Source organism: Oncorhynchus tshawytscha, linkage group LG31 (assembly GCF_018296145.1).
Source record: "Oncorhynchus tshawytscha isolate Ot180627B linkage group LG31, Otsh_v2.0, whole genome shotgun sequence".
NCBI lineage: Eukaryota > Metazoa > Chordata > Actinopteri > Salmoniformes > Salmonidae > Oncorhynchus > Oncorhynchus tshawytscha.
In genome coordinates, this window is record NC_056459.1 from 16,486,587 (window position 1) to 16,512,817 (window position 26,231).

The following is a 26,231-nucleotide window of genomic DNA, read 5'->3' on the forward strand; positions in this document are numbered from 1 at the left end:
CTGTAGTTGTTTTAGGATGCCCCCAGGAAACAGCCGAGATCAAGAGCCAGAACTGCCATCTCAACCCATCAGCCAAGGAAAGGCTTAGCTCCTAGTTCTCTTTAAACGAGAGGTAGCCTTTAATGGGTGCAGCCTGGAGACTGATAATGTGGTGAATTAGTGCCCAACTAGATTGATAAACAACGAAATACTATGTCCATATCTCTGCTTAATACATGTTTCTATAGAGTATCACTATTTGACTGTCAGATGGTGTATATTACAATTAAACAGACCAAATTCATCATCAGATCAACTCTTTTAGTAATATTCAGGCATCTTTCTTCCCTCAACTGTACTCTTACATTGTCAAACTGATCCTGTAAGACAATTTGCATGCCACTGCAAGGCATGTTACAGGAATATTGACTAACTCAATCAAATATAGTACAAGTCTTATTTGTTTAATGCCAAAAAGACAGCTGAGCAAGCCTTGAATATTTTAATAAATGTATGAGAAATTACATTTTCCATACCAGGCAAACAGAGGAATCAATGAGCAAGTGTAAAGATATAGGTAGACTCCCCTCTCTCTTCCACTACTACACTCCCTTAAAAAGAGACTGTCCATATGACAAGGCGAGGATTCTTACAAACCATGGGTCCTGTCAAAGCACCATTGGATGTAGAAGAGGTACATTTATCCCAAAAATGTTTAATCACAAGGGAAGAGGCAGTCGTTCAGCCCCTCAAACTCAACTCTGAACTTCAAAGCATTTTTTCATTGTTCCCCTCTAATCAGGAACTGATTTAGACCTGGGACACCAGGTGGGTGCAATTAAATATCAAGTTGAACAGAAAACCAGCAAGCTCTGGACCTCTTAAGGAGTTGAATACCCTCGCCCTAAGCAACTTGATAAGACATTACAATTGCTTTCTACTAGAACTAACAACTCAAACAACAATGGTGACAAATGGTACTCAAATTTATTATTAAAATCAATGGTTGTTTCATTTCAAAAAGGTTGTCAAAGGGAGGAATTACTAAAAAACAACATTACAAGTTACAGTTAAAGGTACAACAGATTAGGTGGTCAAATAAAGACATTTTTCTGTGGGCATCACGTTGCGCGTCTCAACGCTCTACAGCAGACCCTGTCTCTTCAGATCCTCGTAGGTCTTCTTGTTGACCACGTTTCCACTGGAGTCCTCGTACTCCTCCTCTGTATCTGGTTGCCAACGCTCTGATGACTTCTGGGACTTCAGCTTTGACCACACTGGGTTAAAAATACATATTAGTATTATCATCCATCATGATCCAGTACATGGACTGAAAGACCAGTCTTGTTATTTTTACACCCCCTCCCCCAATTTCATGATATCTAATTGGTAGTTAGTCTTATCCCATCTCTGCAATTCCCATACAGACTCAGCTGTAGCCAGCTTCACCCCCCAGGAGCCAGCCGGAAGCCAGCTTCACCCCGAAGCCAGCTTCACCCCGGAAGCCAGCTTCACCCCGGAAGCCAGCTTCACCCCGGAAGCCAGCTTCACCCCGGAAGCCAGCTTCACCCCGGAAGCCAGCTTCACCCCGGAAGCCAGCTTCACCCCGGAAGCCAGCTTCACCCCGGAAGCCAGCTTGCAGGTGCCAGGATGGCCACAAGAAGTTACAAGTGCGCAATTGGACAAGGAAATCCCATCCGGCCAATCCCTCCCCTAACCCAGACGATGCTGGGCCAATTGTGTGCCGCCTCCCGGTCACGGCCGGCCGTGACGAACCCGGGTCTTTAGTGATGCCTCAAGCACTGCAGTGCCTCAGACCACTGCGCCACTCGGGAGGCCGTGACCAGTCATTTTTCATTCTTTATTTAACCAGTAAAGACCTTTGCGGTCAGAAACTGTTTTGCGAGGGCAATCTGGATGCACAACTACACTGACCAATATTTATTCGTCTGGTAACACTTTTTTCTCTAACATGACTCTATTCAAGCTAAATAACAATATTCATTCTTTTTACTTGTCATCTGCCTCAGCCTCTATCTGGGCTTTAACAGAACTACTTACGAGAGACAGCGTCCTCAATCTGGGTGACATTGGCAAAGTGAGCAGTGTTGGGGATTCCCAGGCAGCGCATGCCATGGGCGTGACGCCACTCCTGGGGGGTGGGCAAGACAACATATTAGCTAGCAACAATATTAGCGGAGAACAGAATTAGTACACTTTCTAAAATCGAATCCTCTTCAGTTTCACTCATTATGCACATTAAAAAATGAAAGGAGGGCATTGATATAACAAAGTAATAACCCAGTATGATATTGTAATGACATAAGCTAATAATTATGAGAAATAAATTTGAACATACTGCAAAGTGCCTCTGGAAGGCCTTGGGTCCCCTGTATGTGTAGTTTCCACAGATCTCACAGTTATAGTTGATGTTCAGCCCATGGAGTTTATACAGCCAGTATGGAATGGGCTAGAACAGATAAACAAGGTTAGCGTGGTGGCATGCAACCGCTTTTCACAGCTAGTACACAGGTCTGATGTATGGAAGGAGGTCCTGACCTTTCCATCCCAGCCGAGAGGCAGGTTCTTGGGGTTGTAGATGATCTCATTGTCCTCATCTTCACTCTCACTCTCACTGAGCTGCTCCTCTTCTTCATCCTCTCTCTCCTCTCCTGTCCGGGCCTGCTTCCTCTGCACGTTCTCATGGGTCAGCTGCCTCTGCTCCTACAGTGCCATAGACAATCAGATGGAACTGTGAACAGGTGTTTGTGTGGATTATCGGGAGTAACACACACCTATAGAATGGCTAACCATTTTATAAAGGCCCATTTCAAAAGTCGTCCTCACAACTACTGACATTGATTAAATACGATTGTAAAAATATGTAAGAGTCATAAGAGTCATCATCCTTGGCAGCTTTTACATACCCCCAGGATTTCCACATACTCATAAATCTGAGACTCCAGGAAGGCGATTTCTTTGTTACGCTCCGTATCTCTGCAGAGAGATTAGATTGGTCAATAACAGGGCTACATCATGCCACCAGGTGCAGAAAAACACAACCATGCAAATGTTTAACTGACGATCACATACTTCTTGGGTCCTTTGGACTTGGGGTTCTTGGCGAATAGGGAGGGATCCAGAGATTCCAGAGATTTGCCTTTGGTGCTAAACAGCCTCTGGGCTCTCTCCTCCAGGGTTCTGTGGGGTCACACACATTTAGCAACCTTTCATCTGACACACCCAATCCGATATTAAATTCGTCATTACTAGGGTTGTGGCGGTCACGAAATTTCATCAGCCAGTGATTGTCAAGCAAATAACTGTCTGTCTCACGGTAATTGACCGTTAATTAACAAACACATTCAGCATCTTCTGGCTTCCACACACAGCCTACAAGCCACTGATGCGGACCTTTGGAACATCTACATTTTAAAAGTGTAATAAATCCATGTAATATAGCCTATACCTTCACAATAAATCCATTATTTATTTTAGATCGGTCTAAAGAAACATAATGAAGCAAAAGAAGTCTATTTCAGAAGAAAATAGCAGCATACCCTGAGTTGTCCTTATGTAAGGTCCTGATCTGGCTATGCCAAATGGCTGTGGGCTACACTAGTTCATTTAGCAGACAAGATTTGCTTAGAATTCCGTGGCATTTTATAGTATGAAGAATACAATTTAACAAAGCTGAATAAAATAGAAAGGATATTTTCTCCGAACGATTTGAGGGAGTGCGAACATGCGGCTATTCTGTGTTGAGCGGGTAACAAAAATAGGTACTCCTATATGCTCAATTTAAAGTTATTAATATAACTTTAATTGTTCTACAAACGCTGGGCTATATGTTTTGATTTGTAATAAATTGTAAGGCTGCATAATGATAAAAATTCACTTGAAAAGGCATGAGCTCTGCTTTGTTGTTTTTTTGCACAGGCTGTACACACGGTCAGTCTCATTCACAATTTGAGAAGCACTTGATAATGCGTCGAATTTCCCGGCAGCATCCCCTTTGCGTGGCCATAATGCACTCTAAAATATTACATGCCTAGTGCTGCCTGCTCCGAAGCACCTCTCACTCACGTATTCTGGTCTTTCTCACAGGCTACAAATGAAGACGGGGGACGCAATTCCGAGGTGCAAGTTGAAGATATTAGAAGAAATGTCCACATTTACTTTTCCTGAGCCAACAAGATGAGTAGGCCTAACGGCAGCCTAGTGGTTAAAGCGTTGTGCCAGTAACAGAAAGGTTGCTGGATCTAATCCCTGAGCTGACAAGGTAAAAATCTGTCGTTCTGACTCTGAGCAAGAAGGTTAACCCACTGTTCCCCGGGCGTCAAAGACGTGGATGTCGATTAAGGCAGCCCCGCGCACCTCTCTGATTCAGAGGGATTGGGTTAAATGCAGAAGACACATTACAGTTGTACAACTGGCTAGGTATCCCCCTTTTCCTAACAAACAGCAAAAGCACTATCTTATGTTAATCTACTATCCCCTATAGTACAAAAGTTGACCTAGTCGGTGCGAGAAATAAATATTCCAAACATAGTCGGACAGTTGTGGGATGTGAGAGATCAAATTAATACAACCACTAACAAACTTTTTTTACGCAAATGTGGCTGACGTAACAGATCAGAACGATTTAGCTTAAAATGTTACACTATTTATTAGAGTGTTGGTCTAGTCACCGAAAGGTAGCAAGATCGAATCCCCGAGCTGACAACGTAAAAATCTGTCGTTCTGCCCCTCAACAAGACAGTTAACTTCTCTAGGGTAGGGGGCAATATTGGGAATTTGGGATGAAAAGCATGCCCAAATGAAACTGCCTTCTACTCAGCCATAAAAGCTAGAATATGCATATAATCAGTAGATTTAGATAGAACACACTCTGAAGTTTCTAAAACTGAATGATGTCTGAGTATAACAGAACTCATATGGCATGCAAAAACCCAAGAAAAAAATCCAACCAGGAAGTGGGAAATCTGAGGTTTGTAGTTATTCAACTCTTGGCCTATCGAATACACAGTGTCTATGGGGTCATATTGCACTTCCTAAGGCTTCCACTAGATGTCACCAGTCTTTAGAACCTTGTTTGATGCTTCTACTGTGAAGTGGAGGCGAATGAGAGGGGAATGAGTCAGAGGTCTGCAGAGAGCCACGAGCTCAGTCTCACGCGAGCTCTGTTCCATTGCAATTCTGAAGACAGAGGTAATCTCCGGTTGGAACATTATTGAAGATTTATGTTAAAAACATCCTAAAGATTGATTCTATACTTCGTTTGACATGTTTCTACAAACTGTAGCGGAACTTCTCGTCTGCTCCTAGTGATTGCACGTCGTGAGTTTGGATTGTGTACTGAACGTGCGAACAACAATGAGGTATTTGGACATAAATGATGGACATTATCGAACAAATAAAACATTTACAGTGGAACCGGGATTCCGGGTAGTGCATTCTGATGAAGATCAAAGGGAATACTTATAATGCTATTTCTGACTTCTATTGACTACACAACATGGCGGATATCTGTTTGGGTTGTTTTGGTCTCTGAGCGCTGTACTCAGATTATTGCATGGTGTGCTTTTTCCGTAAAGTTCTTTTGAAATCTGACACAGCGGTTGCATTAAGGAGAAGTATCTTTAATTCTGTGAATAACACTTGTATCTTTTATCAATGTTTATTATGAGTATTTCTGTAAATTCATGTGACTCTGCAAAATCACTGGATGTTTTGGAAGCAAAACATTACTGAACGTAACGCGCCAATGTAAACTTTGATTTTTGGATATAAATATGCACTTTACCGAACAAAACATAAAAGGTATTGTGTAACATGAGTTATGAGTGTCATCTGATGAAGATCAAAGGTTAGTGATTCATTTTCTCTATATTTCTGCTTTTTGTGACTCCTCTCTTTGGCTGGAAAAATGGCTGGGTTTTTCCTGTGACTTGGCTCAAACCTAACAATCATTCGGTTTGCTTTCGTCGTAAAGCCTTTTTGAAATCAACACTGTGGCTGGATTTACAACAAGGGTATCTTTAAAAATGGTGTAAAATACATGCATGTTTGAGGAATTTTAATTATGGGATTTCTGTTGTTTTGAATTTGGCGCCCTGCAGTTTCACTGGCTGTTGACGAGGTGGGACGCTACCGTCCCACGTACCCTAGAGAGGTTAACCCAGTGTTCCTAGGCCGTCATTGAAAATAAGAATTTGTTCTTTACCGACTTGCCTAGTTAAATAAAAGGTCATAAAACATTTTTTAAATTCATTTTTTTAAACATGCACTTTGACTGCCTTCGTGACCAGCAGGATGGCGGTAATACGGTCTCAACAGCCCTAATCATTACACCGTCTACATATACTCATAGTGTACAGATGGAATTTGATATTACATTATTCCAGTTACTGTTATAACATTGCAATTACAATACTGTTATTACTATATTCCAGTTTGATTGCATGTCCATAGACGACCTCCCAGCCATAGAAGAGCATGTCAATTGCTTACCCTCCACATTTCAGGCCCAGGGCCATAAGGGCAGACTTCAACCTGTCCAGACCCAGGGAAGCCAACTCCTCCCAAGAGGAGAAAGCAGAAAGGTCCAGGTGGGCTCCTGCATGGGTCAGAGCACTGCTCGTCTCTTTCTATAAGAGAATTTTTTTTTTTAAATACAAAATTAAAAACACCCATCTAGACCATCACACTACTGTCGCTATAGTAGACGTCCTCCCCATCTTGGACACTCACTGGCCAGCCAGGGAAGGTCCCCATCTCCCACTTCTTCTCAAACTCTCCCAGGATCTTGCCGTAGAGATCATTCTGGTCAAGCAGAGGTTTGACTCTCTCTGTATAGTCCTGAAGGTACTCCAGTAGCATCTCTAAGTACCTGTTATAACATAACACAGGTGTCACACAACCTGATGGAAAACCAAACAAATTAAAAAGGTACTACAATTATATAGGAATAACATTTATACTGAACAAAAATATGAATACAACGTCAAGTGTTGGTTCCATGAGCTGAAATAACAGATCCCAGAAATGTTCCAGACGCACAAAAAGCATATTTCACTCAAGTTGTGCACAAATTTGATTACATCTCTGTTAGTGAGCATTTTTCCTTTGCCAAGATAATCCATCCACCTGATAAGTGTGACATATCATGAAGCTGATTAAACAGCATGATTACACAGGTGCGCCTTGTGCTGGGACAATAAAAGGCCACTAAAAACGTGCAGTTGTGTCACACAACGCCACAGATGTCTCAAGTTGAAGGAGCGTGCAATTGGCATGCTGACTGCAGGAATGTCCACCAGAACTGTTGCCAGACAATTAAATGTTAATTTCTCGACCATAAGCCGCCTCCACTGTCATTTAACCCAACCGGCCATGCCAGCCCAGGACCTCCACATCCGGCATCTTCACCTATGGGATGGTCTGAGACAAACCACCTGAACAGCTGATGAAACCAAGTTTGTACACCTGAAGAATTTCTGCACAAACTGTCAGGGAAGCTCATCTGTGTCCTCGTCATCCTCACCAGGGTCTTCACATGACTGCAGTTCAGCGTCGTAACCGACTCCAGTAGGCAAACGCTCACCTTCGATGGCCACTGGCACACTGGAGAAGTGTTCTTCATTGATAAATCCTGGTTTCAACTGTACTGGGCAGATAGCTTGTATTGCGTCGTGTGGGCAAGCGTTTTGCTGATATCAACGTTGTGAACTGAGTGCCCCATGGTGGTGGGGTTATGGTATGGGCAGGCATAAGCTACGGACAACAAACACAATTCCACTTTATCAATGGCAATTTAAATACACAGAGATACCATGGCAAGATCCAGAGGCCCATTGGTGTGCCATTCATCTGCCACCATCACCTCATGTTTCAGCATGATAATACACGGGCCCCATGTCGCAAGGATCGGTACATAATTCCTATAAGCTGAAAAGGTCCCAGTTCTTCCATGGCCTGCACTCACCAGACATGTCACTTATTGAGCATGTTTGGGATGCTCTGGATTTACGTGTACAACAGCGTGTTCCAGTTCCTGCAAATATCCAGCAAATTCGCACAGCCATTGAAGAGGAGTGTGACAACATTCCACAAGCAACACCCTGATCAACTCTATGGGAAGGAGAAGTGTCACACTGCATGAGGCAAATGGTGGTCATACCAGATAGTGAGTGGTTTTCTGATCCACACCCCTACTTTAAAAAATATATATCTGTGAAATCCATAGATTAAGGCCTAATGAATTTATTTCAATTGACCGATTTCCTTATATGAAATGTAACTCAGTAAAATCAGTGAAATTGTTGCATGTTGTGTTTAGTATAGTACATTCGCAAAGAGAAGATCTGCATGATAAACAGTTAGCTATGTTTACTTTTTGTATTCAGCGTTCTTTCTGTCTTTGGAGATATCAAACAGCTGGTCAAACGAGGACAGGTAGCTGATGTACTCCAGTTTCTGAAACAGAGAGGCCAGAAGGTTTTAGTATAGTTTTACAATAGACTATGAAGATTATGGTGGATATGGAGAGTGGGCACCTTACCTCGGCCCCTTTTAGGTTGACAAACTTCCGATAGCAGTCATGGAGATCCAGGTAGCGTCCGTAGGCCTCCTCATCACTGAATTCCACCATGTCTGGGGAAAGACCACATAAATCATTACATTAATACCTACATTGAGAGTCTGACATGGATACCATCACCATAGTGTATACGCTCACTCTGTGTTTCTTCAGTTGGGTTCTCTCTAGCCTTGACCAGCTCGTCAAACTCCATGGACATGGGCACACATATCTGAAACAACAATAACATACAGATTTAGCCACAGCAGGAGACATGATAAACCCGGATGAAGGTTGGTTGACCCAAACTTTTGTTCAAGATTTGGTGTAAGACATTTATTGTGGAACATGCAATAACACAAGGAACTTTTTCCTTTCATGCACATGGAACTGTAGAATTACATACAGAATCCATAGACATATAAAATTATAATAGTAATTTAAAGGGGAAATCTGCAATGGTGTATCTATTGGACTTATAAATTAATTACATAACCCATTGGTTCTTGAAGAATAACTTAAAAATGCCTCATGCGCTTAGTTTAACGGTCATACCCCACCAGAAGCCAAAATATAAGCTTGTTTTACTCCATTGTTTGTAAACAAACACTGTAGAGTACAACCTCCAGGGCCTAAAATTAACACCCGCCAAATGTGGATAGGTTTTGGCATTGGCGGGTGTCCATTTCACCTGCCACATTGGCTCCACAGTGCAAGCATGTCACTTGCAGTTGACTAAAAATAGCCAAGTATGATCACATTCATAGTAAAATAAATGCAGGAATAGCGGTTTAAAAAATTACTTCCATTTCGTTTCATAGCTGGTAAATTAAAACACACAGTCAAATAACCCTGTATAGCGTATTCCACCCCGCGCTGCAACACTGCCTGGCTGGGAGCTGTGCTCAAGTGACGAGCTGAGTGAAAAAAACTATTTTTTAGAAGCGCTGCGCACAGGCATAGAAGTTGGTTTAATTTACTTGAAACCAACATCTACTGAAGTGAGACTTTGTCCTTGTGTTTCTTGGCTATTTACATTGTTTAGTCCACAAACTAGGTTTTTCTACTGCTAGGGAAGAGAAGACAACGCTTACGCTTCTACTACCAGTGGTGGAAAAAGTACCCAATTGTCACACTTGAGTAAAAGTAAAGATACCTTAATAGAAAATGACTCAAGTAAAAGTCACCCAATCTCACATGCAAACATGACTTGAGTCACATTACCACTGTAATCTCCTGCCCTTAAATGGGCAGGTGAACATGTCTCGTGATTGTTTAATTACATTTTTTTAATAAAAATATGTACATTGTTTACAATTTAGTCATTTATCAGACGCTCATATCCAGAGCGACTTAAAGCTAGTGCATTCTTCTTAAGATAGCTAGGTGGGACAACCACATATCACAGGCAGAGAAAGTACATGTTTCCTCAATAAAGCAGCTATCCATAGAGTCAGAGCTAGAAAGGGGGAGGGGTGTCAAGTGAAAGTGCTGGTTCACATTTAATTTTTAGTTGTTGAGGGGGACTATTTAAGATACTGTTTGAAGAGGTAAGGTTTCAGATGTTTTCAGAAGATGGGCAAGGACTCTGCTGTCCTAGCTTCAGGGGGGAACATTTCTCCTGCCCCATCCCCTCAGCTCTTTACCAAAACAATGGCAGATCTGTGTCTTGAACTACATATTGTAGTTTTGAGAACCTTCTCAACAGAGAAGATATACTTCTGGCATGACTTCTTCAGTTTATAGCTAGGACAGACAGGAAGCAGCTGACAAAATTACCTCATTAGGATGCTTCCTGTGGAACTCCTTGATCTGTTTAAGTCTGTTGTAGAACTCTGCAAACTCATTTGGTCCTGATATGGCGTTCAGTTCATCCTTCCTCATACTGTAGAAAGAGAACACAACAATATTACCCCTCTGATTTACTCCACATAGCAAGGCTAATCATGCATGAGAGCTTGAAACATTACACACACACACACACACTTACCCATCTTTGTCTTCATATGCTTCCCTGACAGTTGAACTCACGTCCATGTATCTCTGAAAGGACGACGAAGCTTGTCATTTAAAAAAAACTGTCATATCATTCATGTCCTTGGCAAGGTAAATAAGTAGGCTAACTGTTAGCCACAAGACAAGTTAATATGAAAATACAGGTGCAACTTGTGTTGTTTCAATATCACAGAATACTCACATCCAACATTGCTCTTGTTCGATGGTCTGAGTTTATTTGTTCGCGTAACTGATTGAGAAGAAACATGCATAAATATTAGTTAGCTGGCAGAGACAGAAACAGGACCAAACTCCATCCCATTGGGTTGTATTTACTAGTTAGCACTACTAGCGTTAGCTAGTTGGATAGCAAGTTAGCCAAATAGCTAATACAACTAACGTTAGCTGGCTGACAATACAATTGTTGCCAGCTAAATTGTAACTGATACAATTGTTAGTCGACCACAAATAAACAAAATAATAACACGTAAGCTACTATCCTCATCAATAACGTTAGCTCATATGAATTTGTTTAATACTCTAACATTGATTTGCTTTGACTTTGGATCCATTAACGTCTTCATTAGCATTAAATAGCATTATCATTGATGCAACACATACCGTGGTTTTCTTATGCATCATTTCCTTTGTTTTGGCATCCAACAGCCTTTCCTTCTCCTCGTGGTAGCGACGTTGTTGTTCTAAAATCGTCTCCATTGTTATTTCCTGAACCACAAATTACAGAAATAAGACGGACTTGAACAATGAATGCCATAAAACTTGGCCTACATTGATTTTCAATGGCGCATGTTGCGATAGAAAGGAAGTAGTTTCATAGTTTATACACCGCGTGAGGAGACATCGTTCCCATAACTTTGGTTCCGCCACGCTCGGTGAATTTCTGAGTATGGAAGAGATTGTCCGTTTTTTTTCTCCTATTTTTTTTGTGAGTAATGTATTTGAAACCTTTTCACTGTGAAAAATAATATTTCCAGTTGTTCAATATGCTTGTATGCATAGCCGCATGGAGTAGTTTGGGGGTGGGAGTGCTGCATATATTTTTGTTTTTTTATTGTTTTCAGGCGGGGGTGCTAAAAAATATGTTCGCGTTATATCGGTCCGCTAACACATAAAAGGTCCGCTAATAAATAAAAGCTCAGCGCACTACTTTTGTGAGAATTTTTTTTAAATTCAGATTTTTCAGGGGGTGCTGCAGCTTGTCTGATTTGAAGATGATGGTAATGTGTACTTTTCTTGAACTTTGCAAATACAGAAAAGTAGAAGGAAAAATGCCCTAATATAGCAAAAGGACAGTAACCTATTCATGATATATTGTTAGGTTTTACCGTTATTCCTCTACAGCCAATGCTTGTTACCCCATTAGAACAGCGCAATACAAACACACTTGGTTGCGCGTACTCGTGTACCCACTGTGTAAGAAAAAAAGGAGAGCGCGCGTCAGAGGCGGTCCGGTTGTCTCATTCTCTCACAGCCAGAGCGGATAACGAAAGCGGAGACCAAGATCGAATAGAACGGTCGAGCAACACACAGGATATAGCCTACTTCAGGTGTTGATAGAACATTGTTTGCGTCGACCGTCTGTGCGTCAACTATTTGGAAGGTAATCTCTTTCTGAAACATTGTAACAACTGCACATTGAAAGTAATGTTTAAAGACCCGATGGCCCGGGAGGAGAACAATATCCTCATATGGGGGGGGTCTTTGGTTTCTAGATGACTCTTCTTGATGTGGGCACTAAAAAGCTTCTCAGCTAATATTTCACTCATGCTGCTGCAAACGATTTGTTTTGTGTGGCAGCGTATCTTTAGGCAATGAGGGAACACGAGGGTTCTCCTATTACTGTTGGGGTGTTCATTTTTAGGCCTCCTCAATTGCGTGGGGTGCACGCGATGTGAGGGCTGCTCCCCCAGCAGTAGACCTACTGGCTCAGTTATTGTGACAGCCCCGCGTGACAACAGGGATTATTTACACAACAAAAGAAAAATGTGCTCATCCTTATCTGTTGTTGTATGAATGACTGTGAGATCAATGCAGCACGGGATTCGTTACTTTTCAGCTGTTTTTATCATCACCGGTCCTTTTCAAAAGGAGAACACTGAAAGTGTTTAAAGAGCCGATGACCTGGGAGAAGAACGATATCCTCATTTGGGGGGTTGCATTGATGGTGTTATGTTATTGTTACATGTATGTGCGTCAAGGTCTTTGATAGCCAAATCTCACAGTATTTCAACTGATCATAAGTATTTCACTTTTCAAATAGATATGATTCATAGAGTAGAATCAATAAAATCGAACAGAAACATAATGTTTCCTAGAAGATCATGCATTGTTATTGTATGCTTAGCCTATTAACAACACTCATCAGTTGCCTCAGTAGAAATCACCAATCACTGCATCAAGAGAAAAATATGTTAATGCATCCAATTACTGTCTGTGCAGAATGTTGCCCAATGGATTCTGAGTGTTCATGACCAAAGTGTGTGTGGTATGGTATAGCTGCACTTTGCGTTGATTGAAGATCTGCTGTCTGTCGTCATGCTCTTTCTGGAATGTGATGCTCATTTCAGCAACCATCTGCTCCTTTACAGTAGCCCTACACACACTGCACACACACACACACACACACACACACACACACACACACACACACACACACACACACACACACACACACACACACACACTGCACACAGCCCCCATTTACTCAAACAACTACTTCTCATTCTGTGAATGTTTAAAATGCACAGCTTCACCTTGAAGGCTCATATGGTATGTTGGGAAATTACATTTCCTCAATGCGACCTTGTAGAAGGAGCTTTGATTATAGAGGCTGTAGTGTGAGCTGGTCTGTGGGGACATGGAACCTGCTTGCCTTACTATAATGACCTTTAAAAGACCTGAGACCTAGGAGGGGAACAGTATTTAATTCTGTTGGCTGTGGCTGGCTGGCTGGCCGTCTCTGGTGGTTTGGTTTTTAATACTGTACTTCTAACAGAATAGCCACTGACTGAAAGACAACCACCGAACCAATAGGATTAAAACCTTTGATTGCTATATCTTTAGTCAGGTGATACGCCTGCTTTGTAAGGTGTCTAGGGAAACCCCAAACCTTTGTGTGTGTGTGTGCCCCCGAATGCATGTGTGTCCCAGTGCCAGGATGTCCAGTGAGGTGCAGCCCAGCTCGAGGCCAGAAGACAGTCCCAACACAAGTGGAGGCAGCTGGGACGCGGAGCAGAGAGAGGTGGCCCCTCCGGGTCAGGAGCTGGGTCAGGAGCGAGATCAGACAACGCCCAAGAAGAAAGAGGCCAAGATATCCAGCAAGACCGCTGCCAAGCTCTCCACCAGCGCCAAGAGGTATAGCTGAAATTCTCTCTATTCTATTCTGTCCATGTAGGTTGTGTAAGGAAGTGTCCTTAATGGTCTTGTTCAAAAGTACTTCATAAACAGTATAATATGGAGATGATATTGACTCAGATGCACCTTGAAGCAGTGGATTTATTATAACCATCAATGGGTTATTATGAAATTCAATGGTCTGTGGGACATTAGAGAAAAACAAAGTGTTTGTGTCACAGAGAGAGAGCCCATGGATGCGTGAACATGAACAAGGGAGGCCTGCATGTTCTGTAATTAGTCCGTTTCCCCATGGATTCCATCGTTCATTTTCTCATTTATTCCTCCCTCCAACCTCTCTTAACAGCCTGCAGCCTCACCAGGTAAAGTTTGCCACTTCAGGAGAAAATACTGTAGATGAAATTACAGAGCGTACTGTGCATTCAAGCCTGGGAACGACTTACTCCATAACCGTGGTGATTGTATTACAGTTATACAGCCCCTTGCAGAAAGACGTCTTTTCCCACTGCACAATGATTTACCCTCAGTCTCCTCTCATCATGAACCAGCGACTTTATTATCAATACAAGCACACAGAGGAGATGAGGGGATCTGCTGTCGTTTGTTCTGCCATCGCTCACTCGCTCTTTGAGGTGTGGTGCCTACCTGTCAGCACTCCTCTGTGTGTGTCCGTGTGTGTGTGTGTATGTGTGCACATTCCTCCATGGCGTGACATTTGGAGAGGAACGAGGGAATGAGTCGACAGCGACAGGGATGACAGGTTAAATTAACAAAAGGACCACCTTAGGTTCTCTCCCGCTCTGAGCCGTGGTGGTGGCGGCGGCGGTGGTGGTAGGGGTGGTGAGCGGAGGTGTGCCATTTCAACTGATGTTGTGATGATTCCCTGTCTCCTGATATTGGAAGGCTGCTTGTCGTTGTCCTCCCCCATGGCTGCAGCTGACTATTTGTATAGCTCATCTAGCAGATGTAAATATTTTTTTGAAAGTATCTTTTTTAATTTTAATTTTTTTATATTTATTATTTTTTGTGCATTTTTAAACCATATTTATATGTTCATATGTTTTTTGGGGGGGGTTTATTATTATTATTTTTTATATCTATTTTATTTATTTTTAAAACATTTTTACCTTTATTTAACTAGGCAAGTCAGTTAATAACAAATTCTTATTTACAATGACAGATAGTAACAACATTTGTTGCGAGCATTGTGCGTAGATGATTTAGGGCCAGGGGCCACATGAAGCGTCTCAGACTAGGATCAGTTTTGCCTTTTAGATCATAATGAATCAAATTGTTATGGACAGGGAGGACCTCATTTACATCATCACCCCTACTCTGAGACGCTTTATACATTCGGAACTAGGCTTATATCTCAAAATCTTTAGGTTTATGATTATTCATGAGAGTAGCAGGGGTTTGAAGCAAAATTATTTTCCAATCGTTTAGTAAACAGAACCATTTTTGTTGTTGTTCTGTTCCACTGTTCCGACCAGGAAAATAAATATCTGAACCAGTTCAAACACCAAAAAAGTTATGTTTTATATCGTTCCTTTCGGCTCCTTTTTAAACCTCTGAAATCAACATTAAATTACTTCACCAATCAGTGCGGATAGAGCAGCAAGCTATAGTTAGTTGTTTACATGCATTGGACAGACAAGTGTAGGGCGCGAGGTGCGACTGAAATTTTGCGGGTGGGGGGAAAGCGAGAGAGGGTGGAGGAGGAGGCTTGAAGCACTGGGCATCTTGTTATGACATGCATTATCTGAATTAGGCCCACAGAATTATACCTATGGAGGAGCGACTTCTATGAGGGAACTTTGAATGTCTTTGAACTTCCAAGAAAGAGTTGGCTTAATGTGGGACCAATTAAAAATCTCTCTCCCTAATTTCTGAATCACGCTTGTAACGTCGGTAGGCTACAGTAGCTTATGCTTCGGAGGGGTAGGTAGCCTATACATGCACACACACTGCTAAAGATTTTCAGCTGGCAGGCAGACACTGGAATACGTTTCTGAGTGACAGAGAGAGTACTTTGCATAGGCACTTTGTTGTGTTTTTTTGTGGCACTGGGGGAAAAAAATCCAGGAATGTAAAAGAACAGTATTAACCTGTTCCCATGCTTTTAAAATAACAGTTCTGTTCCGGAACAGTATAGATCACTTTCGTTCCCAGTTCTCATTCTTTTCTGTTTTTTTTGTTTTGTTCCCTGAACCAGTTCCAAACCCTGGAGAGTAGCTTGTTGTCAGGGTTGTCTCAGTGTGAGTGGAATATTGCAGCCTTAATGGATGGTGAAGTCATTGATTGTAAAAAATAAAATAAAAACAGCACCTGGCTGTTAGAATCCTCAGAGAAAATCATTAGCATAGGTATGTAATGAGCAGTGCTTGTACGACAGTGTAATTTGAACCCTGTCTTGATCCCGTCTACTCTCTAAACTAAACCTTTATTTAGTCTAGCTGTTAGCTGTGGAAAGGATTCCAACATGTAGGGAGAGAGGAAGGGGGAGAAAGTAAGAGAGAGGGAAGGATAGAAAGAGGGAGGGGAGAGTAGGGGAGGAGAGAGAGAGAGAGACTAAATCAGTCAGATTTATTCCACCCTGAGTCATTAAAATCCTCATCTCAATATCAGATTCATAGTTGATTTGTCCAGAAAGCAAATATGACTCTTTTACACAGCAAGGCCTGTCTGTAGTCATTGTCAATTTGCACAGGCCCATGAAACAAGATGAGGAATTCAACAGTGCGTCCCTATAGTTGATATAGCTTGACAGGATGTATTCCTGTATTCAATCACAATGCTAGGAGCTCATTAGGAAATCAATAAGTTATTCAGTGTGTAGACAGGATTTTTACAACACACCGGCTAGCTAGTATGTCGCGTGTGTCTGTGTGGGTTTAGCATTACGTATATATAATCTGTATGGGATGTTTGTGTGTAATGTATATAAAGTGTGTGTGTAATGTGTGTTCCTCCTCATTCCCCAGGATTCAGAAGGAGCTGGCTGAGATAACCTTGGACCCGCCACCTAACTGCAGGTAGGAGCTTGTTCATTGTCTGTTTTATGACTGTCTGTACTTCAGTGTGTGTACAGTGACTTCGGAACATATTCAGACCCCTTGACTTTTTCCACATTTTGTTAGGTTACAGCCTTATTCTAAAATAGATTAAATCATTTTTTCCCTCATCAATCGACACACAATACCTCACAATGAGAGTCTTTATGTTCCTTTTGGCAAACTCCAAGCAGGCTGTCATGTGCTTTTTACTGAGGAGCGGCTTCTGTCTGGCCACTCTACCATAAAGGCCTGATATGGGTTGAATGCTGTAGAGATGGTTGCCCTTCTGGAAGGTTCTCCCATCCCCGCAGAGGAACTCTGGAGCTCTGTCAGAGTGACCATCGGGTTCTTGGTCACCTCCCTGACCAAATTCCCTTCTCCCCCGATTGCTCAGTTTGGCTGGGCGGCCAGCTCTAGGAAGAGTCTTGGTGGTTCCAAACTTCTTCCAATTAAGAATGATGGAGGCAACCGGGTTGTTGGCGACCTTCAATGCTGCAGAATTGTTTTGGTACCCTTCGCCAGATCTGTGCCTCAACACGATCCTGTCTCCAGAATGCACCTGAGCTCAATTTCAAGTCTCGTAGCAAAGGGTCTGAATACTTATGTAAATAAGGTATTTCTGTTTTAAACTTTTAATACATTTGCAAAAATGTATAAAAAACTGTTTTTGCTTTGTCATTATGGGGTATTGTGTGTAAATAGCTGAGGATTTTTATTTATTTAATCCATTTTAGAATAAGGCTGTAACATAACAACGTTTGGCAAAATTCTAGGGGTCTGAATACTTTCCAAAGGCACTGTATATATGTGTGTGTGTGTGTGTGTGCACATGTGTTTGTGCGTAAGCGTGTTAATTGTCTGATCCGCCTGTTTTATGTATCTGTGACACCCGTGGCACTTTGTCAGTCTGTGCTGTGCATGCCGGAGAATGAATGGGGATTGTGAAGAGCCTGTGCTGTGCTGTCTGAGTCACTCAGATGAATGGTATACAGGTATACATTACTGCAGTGCGGCCTGCATTTACAATGCAGTTTGTCAGTCTGTTGGGCTGACTGTGAGATGAATAGACCTATCAGAGCTGTGTGCATGGTGAGTCACAGCAAAAGAAGAAAGAGAAGTGATTGACCTGATTGGCCAGTAAGTTCACTACTGGGATCACTCTAGTTATGTTGCTTGCCGCTACCGCATTTGCTCTGACTCTTGCGACTGGGAAGGGCACTCTTTCACCTTTTCAATGCACAAACACACTAGCTGAGGAGAGAGAGAGAGAGATAATATGAATTTGTGTGATCTGAAAAAGGTGTGGGTGATTCAGAGAAAATCAACTTCACGACTAAAAACACTCCCGTGGCAGTTCTAAAACCATTTCCGCCGGAGTGATACAGAGAATCTCAATGAAGCATACAATCATATTCACTGTCAAAGAGCTAAAGGGAGATGGGGGAAAAATAGATTTCAGACATTTGTTTTGAAAATGACATTTGTATGAAAACCTGTTATTTGAAGAATGTCCATTATGAAGCAGTTTCATGGCGAGTGGATTCACTTTGGCGTCAGGCAGCAGCAGTTTGGTGTGTGTGTGTGTGTGTGTGTGTGTGTGAGAGAGAGAGAGAGATGAGTGAATAATTGGCCATAGTCTGCTGGAGTATCTTCAAGTACAATGCAATGTGAGGGAGCTTTGACACACTTGAATCGTAGAACTCTGTATTGAATCCCCTTGGGGTGTTTGGTTCATTCTTACAGAAACTAGCCCAAGCTCCCCTCCAAGTCTTCTATAAACCCATGTGTAGTTTTCTAGTGTTTGGTTTGCAAATGTTGACACAACAATATAACATTTCAACATGTATTTTGTGAGATAAAAGCAATGAGCATGAATAAAAATGTTCATATATGGATGTAATAAACCGTTAGGATAATTTATGGTAGCCTACACAGTACAGTAGAAGTTATGAGGCTAATTTCCTCTTGTTTTGAACTGTATTCCTTTTTAATAGTGCTACGAGTAGAAAAATCCACCAGCTGTTTATCAAATCCTGTGTGTGTTCTGCCTGTCCTCAGCGACTAATTGACGTGACAACAGTGTTAATAGTCTCTGTAGAGGAGGACGGGGTGGGTGAGAGGCGTCAGATGTGAGGGAGCGGACACTGTAATACACACAGCTCATTAGCTTCTCTTTATTTTTCTCCATCCTTTCTTCTCACGTCTGCAGCGAACCGCTTCTGCTCTTCCTCCTCATTTCAATAAAACCCAACTCCACTCATCATGATCACAGAACACCTCATAAACATTCTCTCTCTCCCTTTCTTTTTCTCTCGCCCTTCCTCTCTGTCTGTTTTTTTTATCCCTATTTTAAAGAGAGCAGAGGGAGTTGTTTTATTTTCCCAAGGGGAAAGTATCACATCTAACTTTCATCGAAACGTGTCTCATTTGAAGAACATATTTCGCAACATGTTGAAAGGAAGCAGGCCAAGCAGACAGGATGTGGAGTATATATTATGGGATGCTAAGGGGATATTTTCTCTTTTTTAATCATCTTTGTCACCTGAGCAGAGAGTTAATTCATTGAATGTGAGAAGTGCTCTGCAAGGCTATGTAAATTCCCCCTCAACAGACACATTATATTGCCTCACTGCTCAACACGCCTTTTTACCTCCGTGTGTGAGTGTGTGTGTTTTTGTTAATTACCATATCCTTTCATGATGGTCCTGGCAGCGTTTTGATAAGAAATCCCCATTGGCAGAATGAAACAATGTGGATATGTTGGAGGATTGGCCATGCTTTCATTCTTTCTCTCTTTCTTTCTTTCTTTCTTTCTTTCTTTCTTTCTTTCTTTCTTTCTTTCTTTCTTTCTTTCTTTCTTTCTTTCTTTCTTTCTTTCTTTCTTTCTTTCTTTCTTTCTTTCTTTCTTTCTTTCTTTCTTTCTTTCTTTCTTTCTTTCTTTCTGTCTTTCTTTCTTTCTTTCTTTCTTTCTCTCTTTCTTTCTCTCTCTTTCTTTCTTCCTCCCACTCTCTGCCACTACTCCCCCTCTTTCTCTCTATCTCTCCTTCCCTCCCTTCCTCCATAATCCCAGGAACATTGTGTGTTAGCGTGTTGTTCCAGAGTAATCCATTCTAAATGAAGACCAGTAATCATCTCCAGACATCACAGTGATGACTGATGAAGTGATGAAGTGAAATAGAAAGTATTGATGCGTATCGTAACGGGGAACTACAGAAGGAGAAAATATCTAATTCCACACTATGATTATCAGGGTGGTGGTGCTGTGTGATTGACTAATATATGCCTCAATTAGCTTTGCAATGTAATTGACTTGCAGCAGTCTCTCTCCCAGTTTCAGACATACTCCGAGATGAGCATTCAGATCTGATTATTATCATCTTGTATATATACTGTAGTTGAAGTGGATATAGGAGGCTGGAAACGTCTGGGTTAGCTCTTTCAGAGATAGTCAAAGACTTGACTAAGACCTAAGGCTGGAAACATTGTCAATAATGCACAGGGGAAGGAGGGAGCATACATCACAGTGTGCAGAGTCTATTTAACCCTTTGCGGAGCTTTTTCAGAGACACACAGATTTCATGCATGACATGAACAGAGGCTGCTGTGGAGCCCTCCTGTTTCTGGGTCTGAGTGATGTGAGGTGGAGCCCTCCTTTTTCTGGGTCTGAGTAATGTGAGGTGGAGCCACCCTATTTCTGGGTCTGAGTGATGTGAGGTGGAGCCCTCCTGTTTCTGGGTCTGAGTGATGTGAGGTGGAGCCCTCCTGTTTCTGGGTCTGAGTGATGTGAGGTGGAGCCCTCCTGTTTCTGGGTCTGAGTGATGTGAGGTGGAGCCCTCCTGTTTCTGGGTCTGAGTGATGTGAGGTGGAGCCCTCCTGTTTCTGGGTCTGAGTGATGTGAGGTGGAGCCCTCCTGTTTCTGGGTCTGAGTGATGTGAGGTGGAGCCCTCCTGTTTCTGGGTCTGAGTGATGTGAGGTGGAGCCCTCCTGTTTCTGGGTCTGAGTGATGTGAGGTGGAGCCCTCCTGTTTCTGGGTCTGAGTGATGTGAGGTGGAGCCCTCCTGTTTCTGGGCCTGAGTGATGTGAGGTGGAGCCCTCCTGTTTCTGGGTCTGAGTGATGTGAGGTCACCTGTGTTTTCTGGTAAGAGATGGTTAACCAGTCTTTGTCTAGGGTAGAGTAGATGGCTGTCCTTTTAGTGCTTCTACTAGAAGTATCTGCATGCTTCCCAGCCAAAACAGTTCAGAATAGTTTTTTTTGTTTGTTTTGGACTTTGGTGAGGGGTTTTTCAGCTGTTCGGCGCACAATTTCTTTCTTGAGACCAGCCAAAGTTCGATAGACGAAGTCTATGCCCCTTCGTCTCTGATTGGTCAACTGTAAGGACTGTAAGGATTCTTCAATAAATGTAAAATTGTGCGAATAAGATCTCCTCAGCATAAAAATGCATAAAAATGTATGACAGATTTCTTGAGTTATCGTATAGAAATTCAGACTCAAAATGCACATACAGTACTTTTGCCGCTTTTTATGCGAGCACACTCGTTTTGTTTGACTAGCCGACATAAGCTAGCCGCCAGCCGAACTGAAGCATGCTGGCGCCTTGAGGGAGGAAAGGAGGACAGAGGAAGTAGAGGAGGGTGGAGAGGAGAATGGGGAGGCGAGGACAGACGGGGGAGGCGAGGACAGACGGGGAGGAGAGGACAGACGGGGGGAGGAGAGGGCAGACGGGGGAGGCGAGGGCAGACGGGGGGAGGAGAGGGCAGACGGGGGGGAGGAGAGGACAGACGGGGGAGGAGAGGACAGACGGGGGGAGGAGAGGACAGACGGGGGAGGAGAGGGGGATAGGACAGACGGGGAGGTGAGGACAGACGGCGGGAGGCGAGGACAGACGGGGGGAGGTGAGGACAGACAGGGGAGGAGCGGACAGACGGGGGGAGGAGAGGACAGACGGGGGGAGGCGAGGACAGACGGGGGGAGGAGAGGAGGATAGGACAGACGGGAGGTGAGGACAGACGGCGGGAGGCGAGGACAGGCGGGGGAGGCGAGGACAGACAGGGGAGGAGAGGACAGACGGGGGAGGCGAGGACAGGCGGGGGAGGCGAGGGCAGAGGGGGGGAGGAGAGGGCAGACGGGGGAGGAGAGGACAGACGGGGGGAGGAGAGGAGGATAGGACAGACGGGGGGAGGCGAGGACAGACGGGGGAGGAGAGGAGGATAGGACAGACAGCGGGAGGCGAGGACAGACGGGGGAGGAGAGGAGGATAGGACAGACAGCGGGAGGCGAGGACAGACGGCGGGAGGCGAGGACTGACGGGGGAGGCGAAGACAGACGCGGGGAGGAGAGGACAGACGCGGGGAGGAGAGGACAGATGGGGAGGGAGAGGACAGGAAAGGACAGACGGGGGGAGGAGAGGACAGACGGGGAGGCGAGGACAGACAGGGGAGGAGAGGACAGACGGGGGGAGGAGAGGACAGACGGGGAGGAGAGGACAGACGGGGGAGGCGATAGGACAGAAGGGGGAGGCGAGGACAGACGGAGGGAGGAGAGGACAGACGGGGGAGGCGAGGACAGACGGGGAGGCGAGGACAGACGGGGGGAGGCGAGGACAGACGGGGGAGGCGAGGACAGACGGGGGGAGGAGAGGACAGACGGGGGAGGCGAGGACAGACGGGGGGAGGCGAGGACAGACGGGGGGAGGAGAGGACAGACGGGGGAGGAGAGGACAGACGGCGGGAGGCGAGGACAGACGGGGGGAGGAGAGGACAGACGGGGGGAGGCGAGGACAGACGGGGGGAGGCGAGGACAGACGGGGGAGGCGAGGACAGACGGGGGAGGCGAGGACAGATGGGGAGGAGAGGAGGATAGGACAGACGGGGAGGTGAGGACAGACGGCGGGAGGCAAGGACAGACGGGGGGAGGCGAGGACAGACAGGGGAGGCGAGGACAGGCGGGGGAGGCGAGGGCAGGGGGGGGGAGGGAGAGGGCAGACGGGGGGAGGAGAGGGCAGACGGGGGGAGGAGAGGACAGACGGGGGAGGCGAGGACAGACGGGGGGAGGAGAGGAGGATAGGACAGACAGCGGGAGGCGAGGACAGACGGCGGGAGGCGAGGACTGACGGGGGAGGCGAAGACAGACGCGGGGAGGAGAGGACAGACGCGGGGAGGAGAGGACAGATGGGGGAGGAGAGGACAGGAAAGGACAGACGGGGGAGGAGAGGACAGACGGGGGAGGCGAGGACAGACGGGGGGAGGAGAGGACAGACGGGGGGGAGGAGAGGACAGACGGGGAGGAGAGGACAGACGGGGGAGGCAGGGACAGAAGGGGGGGAGGCCAGGACAGACAGGGGGGAGGCGAGGACAGACGGGGGGGAGGAGAGGACAGACGGGGGGAGGCGAGGACAGATGGGGGAGGAGAGGACAGACGGGGGGGGGGAGGAGAGGACAGACGGGGGAGGCGAGGACAGACGGGGAGGAGAGGACAGACGGGGGGAGGAGAGGACAGACGGGGGAGGCGAGGACAGACGGGGAGGCGAGGACAGACGGGGGGAGGCGAGGACAGATGGGGGAGGCGAGGACAGACGGGGGGAGGAGAGGACAGGAGAGGACAGACGGGGGGAGGAGAGGACAGACGGGGGAGGCGAGGACAGACGGGGGAGGAGAGGACAGACGGGGGAGGCGAGGACAGACGGGGGAGGCGATAGGACAGAAGGGGGAGGCGAGGACAGACGGGGGAGGAGAGGACAGACGGGGGGGGAGAGGACAGACGGGGGGGAGGAGAGGACAGACGGGGGGAGGCGAGGACAGACGGGGGGAGGAGAGGACAGACGGGGGGGGAGGAGAGGACAGACGGGGGGAGGAGAGGACAGACGGGGGGAGGCGAGGACAGACGGGGGGAGGCGATAGGACAGAAGGGGGAGGCGAGGACAGACAGGGGGAGGAGAGGACAGACGGGGGAGGCGATAGGACAGAAGGGGGAGGCGAGGACAGACGGGGGGAGGAGAGGACAGACGGGGGGAGGAGAGGACAGACGGGGGAGGAGAGGACAGACGGGGGAGGCGAGGACAGACGGGGGGAGGAGAGGACAGACGGGGGGAGGAGAGGACAGACGGGGGAGGCCAGGACAGACGGGGGAGGAGAGGACAGACGGGGGGAGGCCAGGACAGACGGGGGGAGGAAAGGACAGACAGGGGGAGGAGAGGAGGATAGGACAGACAGCGGGAGGCGAGGACAGACGGGGGAGGAGAGGAGGATAGGACAGACAGCGGGAGGCGAGGACAGACGGCGGGAGGCGAGGACTGACGGGGGGAGGCGAAGACAGGGGAGGCCAGGACAGACGGGGGGAGGAGAGGAGAGAGGAGGATAGGACAGGCAGCGGGAGGAGAGGACAGATGGGGGGAGGGGAGGAGGATAGGACAGAGGGAGTAGAGGAGAGAGGAGGGCGGAGAGGACGTAAAGGAAAGAACAGAGGGAGGAGAGGAGAGGAGGGTGGAGTTTAGTGAGGAGAGGACAGAGGGAGGAGATAACAAGACAGCGTTTTGATTATCGCAGTGGTGGTAGAAGGGGGGGTTCTGATTGGTGTGGTGTAGTAGTGATGTGTCATATCCCATGTCTCTGACAATCATCATACATACCAAGCAGTCATTTGAACTGCTCTCATGTGAAAAGTATAAATGTATAAACAGCACACACTCACATATCAACATGATCAAGTCAATATAATAATTTAATATGAAGAGTGTTTACTTGGCAGATAGTGAGTGAGTGATTTCTTCAGGTCAACTCATATGAATTTAGTTTTTACCAACAAACCAGCAGCAAGCCAAACAGGCAATCCCAGAGTCCACAGGGAGACTAAAAGTTCAAGCACTTAGTCATTTTTAACAAGAGAAGAACATCATTGTAAAAATTAGTCTGAGAGAAAGAGAGATGAATTAAACAGTCAATTTGGAAGCATTGGAGTGCAACTGCTATTGTTATGATATGCTTAGCATTCCATGTTCCACATCATTACGCTTTCTCTCAGCTAGGAGGGTAGGATGTTATTGCCAGAGAATTCTAATAGAATTCCATCAGAGGGAGTAATATGTCACCAGAAATCCATGAATAAGCAACATGCTTTAAATGTTTTTTTTAATGAGTTCAAGGCGATGTTTGGAGTCTAGCCTCTCCTTTCGGCTGTAGTAGTCTCTTTTATTTGAATTTGAAGGGGGGGTGAGGGGAGGGGAGAGGGAGAGAATATAGTCATAGTCCCATCTGGTCCACAGAAGCTAAGAGAGGCCCAGGAAGATTCCTCCACTTGCTGTGACCTCACACTATGGATCTAATTACCCTCAGCTGGGTGGAGGGCCTTTCTCTTCTTTGCTCTTCTGTTCTCTTTTCAAAGACACTCTACATGTCTTTATCTTCTCTCCCGCTCTTCACTCCCTCGCTATGCTTCTTCTCACACACTACAGATCCTCATTTCACCATTATAATTTCCAATTCACCAATCTCCTTACTTGCTTTTTTGTCAGTCTGCTCTGCCGTTAGACACAGCTGATTAAAGGCTCTGACGAAGTGGAGTTATGTGACTGATGTCACCCGTGTTATTGTGAGAGATGCTCATTGTGTCTCTGTGTTGGGTGAGTGATTAGCCCCTCATTAACATGCTGCCTGCAGTATCCTTTGGTAGTCCATGGACACAGACATCATCATCATCATTTTATTACCCACAGACTCATGTTTGGCTTATACTGTCTTGTGTAAGTGTGTGTATTGAGGAAAGGAGAACCTGCTGAGGTAGAGAAAGAAGGTAACAAAACAGAGCACACTTGTTGATAATAGTCTACATTTATAAATATATATTTTTATTTAACCTTTATTTAAGTAGGCATGTTAGTTAACAATAAATAAACAATAAACAAATTAGGCACATTTGGGCAGTCTTGATACAACATTTTGAACAGAAATGCAATGGTTTGTTGGATCAGTCTAATACTTTGCACATACACTGCTGCCATCTAGTGGTCAAAATCTAAATTGCACCTAGGCTGGAGTAATACATTATGGCCTTTCCCTTGCATTTCAAATATGAGGTACAAAAAACAAAAGAACGGTTGTTATTTTCTTTGTATGATCTTTTACCAGATCTATTGTGTTATATTCTCCTACATTCCTTTCACATTTCCACAAACTTCAAAGAGTTTCCTTTCAAATGGTACCAAGAATATGCATATCCTTGTTTCAGGGCCTGAACTACAGGCAGTTACATT

General features: G+C 45.0%; 2 protein-coding genes across 3 annotated transcripts in view; one reads left to right on the forward strand and one right to left on the reverse strand.

The window, feature by feature from the left end:
• Window positions 1-467: 467 nt before the first annotated feature.
• On the reverse strand, window positions 468-11,400 carry LOC112229628 (splicing factor 3A subunit 3). The gene is made up of 15 exons (XM_024395569.2): window positions 11,177-11,400; window positions 10,758-10,805; window positions 10,551-10,603; window positions 10,340-10,445; window positions 8,720-8,792; window positions 8,543-8,634; window positions 8,375-8,457; window positions 6,733-6,871; window positions 6,493-6,629; window positions 3,073-3,180; window positions 2,907-2,976; window positions 2,539-2,703; window positions 2,339-2,449; window positions 2,041-2,131; window positions 468-1,256 (listed from the first exon to the last, which is right to left on the reverse strand). Exons 1-15 carry the CDS (start codon window positions 11,270-11,272, stop codon window positions 1,123-1,125), a joined length of 1,506 nt encoding a protein of 501 aa, XP_024251337.1. The 5' UTR covers window positions 11,273-11,400; the 3' UTR covers window positions 468-1,122.
• Window positions 11,401-11,466: 66 nt separating this feature from the next.
• Window positions 11,467-26,231, forward strand: part of LOC112229629 (ubiquitin-conjugating enzyme E2 E2-like) — a 51,375-nt gene continuing 36,610 nt past the window's right edge. Inside the window, exons 1-3 of one of the 2 annotated variants that reach the window (XM_042310528.1) lie at window positions 11,467-11,501; window positions 13,727-13,930; window positions 16,915-16,965. In XM_042310528.1, the coding sequence (XP_042166462.1) occupies window positions 13,734-13,930; window positions 16,915-16,965 (248 nt within the window). In that variant the 5' untranslated portion in view covers window positions 11,467-11,501; window positions 13,727-13,733. Of the gene's footprint in view, window positions 11,502-11,632; window positions 12,177-13,726; window positions 13,931-16,914; window positions 16,966-26,231 lie in introns of those variants that run through there. The other variant, XM_042310527.1, reaches the window with a different exon arrangement.

Excerpts from the sequence above, each read along its gene's own strand:
- LOC112229628 (XM_024395569.2), bottom strand. The coding sequence starts at position 11,272 with ATGGAGACGATTTTAGAACAACAACGTCGCTACCACGAGGAGAAGGAA. Across the intron at positions 3,181-6,492 it reads CTGGGCCTGAAATGTGGAGG|AACCCTGGAGGAGAGAGCCC; the intron begins GTAAGCAATTGA and ends GTGACCCCACAG. Across the intron at positions 2,977-3,072 it reads AAGTCCAAAGGACCCAAGAA|AGATACGGAGCGTAACAAAG; the intron begins GTATGTGATCGT and ends ATCTCTCTGCAG.